Source organism: Panthera uncia (genome assembly GCF_023721935.1).
Source record: "Panthera uncia isolate 11264 chromosome C1 unlocalized genomic scaffold, Puncia_PCG_1.0 HiC_scaffold_4, whole genome shotgun sequence".
NCBI lineage: Eukaryota > Metazoa > Chordata > Mammalia > Carnivora > Felidae > Panthera > Panthera uncia.
In genome coordinates, this window is record NW_026057585.1 from 6,521,868 (window position 1) to 6,529,205 (window position 7,338).

The 7,338-nt window shown below is 43.3% G+C and overlaps 1 protein-coding gene across 1 annotated transcript in view; it reads left to right on the top strand.

Annotated features, from left to right (window-relative positions):
• The window catches only part of VTCN1 (V-set domain containing T cell activation inhibitor 1), a 29,698-nt gene extending 22,771 nt beyond the window's left edge, over positions 1 to 6,927 (top strand). The window contains exons 5-6 of the mRNA XM_049618410.1: positions 4,255 to 4,424; positions 6,851 to 6,927. Of these exons, the coding sequence (XP_049474367.1) occupies positions 4,255 to 4,379 (125 nt within the window). The 3' untranslated portion in view covers positions 4,380 to 4,424; positions 6,851 to 6,927. The remainder of the gene's footprint in view (positions 1 to 4,254; positions 4,425 to 6,850) is intronic.
• The last annotated feature ends 411 nt before the right edge of the window (positions 6,928 to 7,338 follow it).

Genomic DNA, 7,338 nt, shown 5'->3' on the forward strand with positions numbered 1-7,338 from the left:
ATGAAACCAGAAGCTGGTTCTTTGAAAGAATTAACAAAATTGATAACCCCCTAGCCAGTTTGATCAAGAATGTTTGCTGAATTTAACTGAATAAATCATATTTCTGTCAGCTTACTTTTTAATTTAAAATTGTAAATATGAAAAAGCAACCTGTGGCATGGGAGAAAGTATTTGCAAATCATATATCTGATAAAGGGTTAGTATCCAGAATCCATGAAGAACTTCTACAACTCAACAACAACAACAAAAATCAAATAACCCAATTAAAAAAATGGACAAAGACCTTGAAAGGACATTTCTCCAAAGAAGATACAAACAAATGGCCAACAAACGTATGAAAAGATGCTCAATATCACAAATCATCAGAGAAATGCAAATCAAAATCACATATCGCCCCACAACCATTAGAAGAGCTAGTATCAAAAAAAAAAAAAATCCCAGGAAAAAACAAGTTTTGGTGAGGATGTGAAGAAATTGGAACCGTTGTACATGTTGATGAGATTATAAAATGGTGCAGCCGCTCTAGAAAACAGAATGGAGATTCCTCAAAGAATTAAAAATAGAACTAGCATGTGATCTAACAATACCTTCTGCGTATATATCCAAAAGAATTGAAAGCAGGTTCTCAAAGAGATATTTGTTCACCCATGTTCATAGCAGCATGATTCACAATAGACAAGAGATGGAAACAACCCAAAATGTCCATAAGAGATATATGAATAAACGAAATGTGGTGCATACATGCAATGGAATATTACTCAGCCTTAAAAAGGAAGGAAATTCTCTCACATGCTGCAAAGTGGATACATTTTCAGAATATCATGCTACATGAAATAAGCCAGTCATAGAAAGACAAATCCTCTATGATCCTACTCATATGAGATATCTAATGGAGTAGTCAAATTCATAGAAATAGGAAGTAGAATGGTGGTTACCAGCAGCTTGGGGGAAGAGAAAGGCAAAGGGAGTTGTTTAACGGGTATAGAGTTTCAGATTTGCAAGATGAAAAAGTTTTGGAAGTCTGTTTCACAATAATGTGAATATATTTAAAACTACTGAACTGTACATTTAAAAATGGTAAATATGGTACATCTGTGATATGTTTACCACAATAAAAAAAGTATCTAGCCAAAAAAAAAAATCATACATATGAGAAAAAGAGAGCTCTTCTGCCATCCTGAGGAACAAATTGGTGACTGTATTAAATAGATGCTCTTAGTTGACTGCAACAGAAAACCAGCTCAAACAGGCCTAAGGTAAAAGGGAAATTTAATAAAAGAACATTAGGATATCTTGTAGAACCAAGGACACAAAGTGCGGTTTGGCTTCAGGAAGTGCTGGAACCAAGAATTTAAACTCTATTGGGATTGTCAATTCTCTATTCTCTCTTTACTCTCTAATTTGGTTTCTCTTGTTTTAGTCTATAGGGCAGAATGTGAGTGCCAAGAGTTCCTAGTTTAAAAGTCTCTCTCACTCAGTAGAGTAACCAGAGTGAGCCTTAATCCCTCAGTCCTATCCTACATTCTCAGAAAGGCTCAACTTGGGTCAGCTGCCCACACACAGACCAATGGGATAGTACCTGATGGAAGGCCTTCCTAGAAGGAAAGGGGGGAATGAAGCATTGGGCATTTAGAACAACGGGTGTTAACACCAGTATCTCAGTTCAGATCTCAATAAATATCTCCAAACTGTGTAACTAATGCCTTCTGATAGAAAGGACAATAACTGAACAAACCACAGAAATTGAGCACACGTTTTATTCCGTGAGCAGATTCTTTTTCCACACGTTTATTGAATGCATTAGGACAAGTGTCCCATGTATCAGAACTAGGACTGACTACCATATGACAGCATGACATAGCTCAAAATTCAGAAAATTAACACAATTCCTTCTTGCCATGTACAAGGTAATGACTCCATACATGTTTTTATTTTTTTAATTTTTTTTTAACGTTTATTTATTTTTGAGACAGAGAGAGACAGAGCATGAACGGGGGAGGGGCAGAGAGAGAGGGAGACACAGAATCGGAAGCAGGCTCCAGGCTCTGAGCCAACAGCCCAGAGCCCGACGCGGGGCTCGAACTCACAGACCGTGAGATCGTGACCTGAGCCGAAGTCGGACGCTTAACCGACTGAGCCACCCAGGAGCCCCTCCATACATATTTTTAAACAATCGGATGAGACCATGAAGTTTATATCCTGTGTTCTCTGACTATACTGCTAATTTAGGCCATTCATTCAGCAAGTATCTATTGTGTGCCAAATATGTACAAAGCAGTTTTTCAAGCCCTATGAACCACTGAGATGAATAACACAAATGTCATGAGAGGTCAGTCACAGTGTAGACATGGCGTCTAGGGGAAAGCGTTGTTAATTATGACTGTGGCTCAGTAGACGAGGCAGAGTTCAAGCTAGGCTTTGAAGGACAAGAAGAATGGTTTTGATAGAGTAGGAAAGTATGAAGTCAGGAACCTATGGCAGCGGTCCAGGGGAGAAACGATGAGGGCTTTACCTGGGGCAGTGAGAGTGGAAAGGAAAGAGGAAGAATCAAAGGTTAATGAAAAAAAATGATCTTGGTGACACAAATAGGATGGACGACAGCAAGAGCAAGTCAAAATGCATCTGATATTTCTACCCAGCTTGCTTAGGACGTTAGTAATGCTGTCGACAAAAAAAAAAAAAAACAAAACAAAAAAAACTAAAACACAGGAGAAGACACATGAAGACGAGGGTTCTAGAGAGGTGGAGCTGACAGGGCCCATTGTGCACACAGGTACACATGTCCACTGCTTAGCACATTATCCAGCATGTGACAGCATTCTCCCCCAAACCTTCAACTCTACTCTACATTTTTCCTTCCATGACCAGGGATCCCCATCAGTGTAACCCTTCTAGCCTCTCTCTTCTCTCCCTTCCTCCCCTTCTTCCCCGAGGAGGAGGAATTAATTTATCTGATGGGTGACCTTAATAGGAGAAGCTAGACACAAGGAGTTTGGCTCCATTCTTTCCTTACCTCTCTAGCTAACCCCCAGGAAGTCTACATTCTATTCCGCTCCTCTAAGCCACCAGTTTTTCCCAAGCGCAATCTGCCCTTGTGATGGGAAGCCTGTCCCTGTCTGGTGCTGCCCGTCCCTGGGACAGCCTGGGCTGCAGCCCATCTGCCTGAAGACAAAGCTTCATCTTTTATTGTCGCCCTTGCCAATAATAAAGGTGCTATTCTGGTCTTCCAGCAGCCCCACTCTTTTTATCCCATCCTTTAATAGATTCAGAACTCAGCTGGGGAAGAGAGTGGGGCTTTTGTTTGTTTGTTTGTTTGTTTTGTTTTGTTTTTTTACTGGACTCCTTTGAACCCCAATGGCGGGTGCTCAAAAAATATTTACTGAATGATTAAATTTTTAACCGACATATTCGGTAGCAGCCGTAAATCCAGATGTGGAACTCGGGACGGGGGTTCACACTATGGAGGTGGGTCTGGAAGCGATCATCAGCCTAGTGGAAGTAAAACTTACTGGGCTTGAGTGGGGTCACTGTTATTGTTGTGCCAGGTGATACCTCCTGAGTGCTTAGTACGTGCCAGGTCCTGTTCAAAGTGCTTTACACGTATTAACTCACTAATCCTCAGAAGTTGTCTAGGGAGTAGATTGCTATTATTTTTAGCCTGGTTTTATAGGTGAAGAAACTGAGGCATGTACAGATTGAGTAACTTGCCTAAAGTCACACAGCTAGCAAGTGTCACAGCTGGAATGAACTAGATGAGACTGGGGTGTCTAGGAAGGAAAGAGAGTAAAAGAAGAGTAATTTCATTTCTTCACTTCTACCTTTCTCTGCTTCAAAATGAGGACGATACTTTCTCAACGCTTTGTAGTGTTGTGAGGAAGCAAAGGACACAGAGCCTGCAAAGGTGCCTGCCTACAGGAACAAATACGTCTGAAAGCAAACACTGGCCATGACTGTTCACCCTATTCATTGTTTGCTGAGCAGTAACAATCTCTGTATTGGCATTGTTTTTCATTTGGCTGAGTGTCCGCTGGAGTGGACCACAGAATGGAACTTCCTTTGAAGGAGAAAGCTCAGATTTTAAGCCAGTTTCGAGGGGTAGAGAATAGGATACAGAACTGCCCCCCAACTGGGGTATAAGGTGTATTAGAAACAACTTGTTGAGTCTTTCAGGTACTTTTCTTTGCTATCCAGCCATGCGAAGAAGACCTCCAGCTTTTCCTCTGTGACCCTGAACTTGTTTCTGTCCCTTTGTAGACTCGGAGATTAAAAGGCGGAGTCACCTGCAGCTGCTGAACTCAAAGGCCTCCCTGTGTGTCTCTTCTTTCTTTGCCATCATCTGGGGACTCCTGCCTCTCTCCCCTTACCTGATGCTCAAATAAGGTGCCTTGGCCACACGGAAACATGCACAGTCACTGGTACGACAGGTGAGATGAATCACGAATGGGGTGGGGGTTGGTTCCGTGGGTGCTGGTGTTCCTCACATGAGGCAAGCAACCTCTGGCGTCAGCCTCAGAGAGAAACACTGGATGGTGCCAGGCCAGTGGGCACTAGTCCCACCGGTATTATGAAAGGTAAATGTTTGTGAACAAAGAGTGTAGCTCTCATCGATACGCTTAGAGCAGAAAACAACGATGCCATTCAAATATTTGTGTAAATTCAAACATCTTTTCATTTATTGAGTCACCCATCCACAAGGCAAAAAGAGAAAGAGAAAGAGATGTTTGGCCCCGAGAGTTCCCCTGGATTTCACTGTTATTTTCCGAAGCATCATGACATGAACATCATTGCTCCCACAAGTGACCTCCTCCTACCCCTCCAGCAAAGCTCCTCTTGACCAGAAATTTGACAAGTGACTCAGCAACCAACCTCCCCTGTTGAGGCTTCTCCCTATCACCTCAGTCCTCCGGCTCCAATCACTGGCAGGACGTTTCTCTCTGAATCACCTTCTGCGTGTGGAATTTGTACACGGCTGAGCTCATGAAACTCCAGTCGGCACGACCACATTCGGTGGCATCACCACCATGGGCCCAGGCTCACAACCTTAGAGCTATTTTTGTCCCCCGTGGCCTTCGTGTCCATTTGCTACCAAGCCCTGTAGCATTGTCCTATGTTGTCCCTCAGATTGACCCTAATCCAGCCTTCATTGCTTCACACACCAGCCTAGTTCTAAAACCTTATACTTGCTCCTTCCTTTCCCTGTTTCCGGTGATAGGAAACAAGATAGCAAAATACAATTATTCAAATGCTATTTTCATCACAGCCCTCCTTTGCTCTGGGACCTCAAGTCACTCTCTGGGCACTGTTACGTCAAAGTTGAAGTCCTCAGCCATGTGGTCACAGCTCTCTAATGGTGTCTCGCCCTGAACTTCCTCCTCCTCTCAGCTGCCCACTCCTCTCTCTGGCTCTGCTCCCTCTCTCACTGCTCCTTCCTGGAGGTGCCCTCTGCTCTATGGCGACCCAAATCCATGCTTCCTTCAACCATTTCAATCGAGTGCTTCCCAGCTTATGGCCCACTTTCCTGATGGTCCCTTTATTCCGCATCCCCTTGGCAAGCATGAATAATGTATGATATCTTCCACTCTCTAAGGCACATCCACTCCTTGCCTAGATTGTTAAGTAGGGCAGGCGAAGCTCTGTTGATCTGCTTTTCATTCTTTCTCCTGCTCCAAACACAACCGCGCAGTGCACAGAAAGGATTCTCTGTAAGGAAACCAGCCAGTTCCCGCCTCCACCGCTGCCAGCGGAGGGAGATTTCCCTGAGGAAACTCTCTCTTGAGGATCTCACTAGTAGAAGGAACGCTTTCTTCTTTCCTTCATGCCCCACAACACTGTAAATACATTTTTAATATCCTGCAACTAGATAATCTGACCTATAAAATATAGCTTATTCATCTTTACCTTCAAGCAGTAATTTGCAGGCTTTTTTAAAAGCCGTGACATACATGTAGGGGATAATGTTCACATGCAGTATGTATAGGTTATATACTGTTAACTGATTAGCTCTTTCTCCCTGGAACTATAGAGGGATAACCTTGAAATATTTTGTTTAATAACCAAATAGATCATTACTTATGACACACATTATAAGTGACTGTTGGGGAAGGTCAATGAAAAGACGTGACTGTCAGTTGACCTATGAGCTAGACCCGGGTGATCAGAGGCTCCTCACCTCCTCCTCTGTCCTTGGAATGAGGTTCCCACTTGCCTTTCCCACTCCCAGAGGCTGCTCCAAGAACATGGCCTTGAGATGATGATGTGGTGTTGAGAACACCTTGCACGGTATTTGAACCTCCTGAAGTCCCCTTTATGTATAAAGATTTGCAGGGATCCACTCATCTTGTTGTCGCCCATGACAAGCCTCATATGTAAGTGCCCTCTGCTCACTGACACTGCCACCTACCAACCTGGAGTAACCTGCCTCCTTGGATCTCTCCCTGACCTACATGTTGAGGGCGGGGTGGGGGGGGGTGGGAGGCAGTGTCGGATTACACCCAGGAAGCTCTGAGACAGCTGCCAACCAACACGGGTCACAACACTTTAGGTCACATGCTTTCCTTGGTTGGAAACTCAAGCAGAAGCCATCTTTCTGCTTCTACCCAGGAACCTCATAGTTCATCTCTCAGTTCCTGTTTGCTCTAAGGATGATCCCCTCCCTTAAGAAGAGACTCAAGCCATCTCCTTTCCCCCAGCAACCCATGGTACCATGTGGTCTTGGTGGAACACCATCAAAATACAGAATAACCAGCCCATTTCTGAACAAGAGATACCCATATACAGGGGTAGAGACCATCAGTTCTCAATAAATGTTTGCTGAATGGTTGTAATGATAGCCTATTTCTGTTATTTTCAGAAGCCCAGGAATCTTCAGAACTATTTCACCACAAGATATGACCTAGTTTTATATTTCTGGGGGGAAATGAAATTTGGAGTGAACGAATAAGATCAAGAAGCAAAAAAAAGCCAAAAGCAACCCACGGAAGACTCCAAGATGAACAAGATAAATCTATCTTCAAAGATGTATATTTAAAGCTGGGAACATAATTCACCTGAACTGGAAATGTGTTAAGACTGAGTAAAATGCATGTGGAGACAGGTGTATCCATACCTCAGGGACCTCCCCTTACCCCTGCCCATCCAGGGAGTGAGAGGAAGGGATACTGTATCTCCCTCGTCTCTGAATCTTTATATTGCTGTAATGTTTCCCTAAAATCCCAGAACATTCTGACTGCAATAGATCCACATCTTCTACTCTATGAATTAAACTGCAGTGGATATAATATGAAGCTGGTAATTGGGTGTCCCTTCACAATTCAGAGATGGCTGAATTTTAGTGATGGG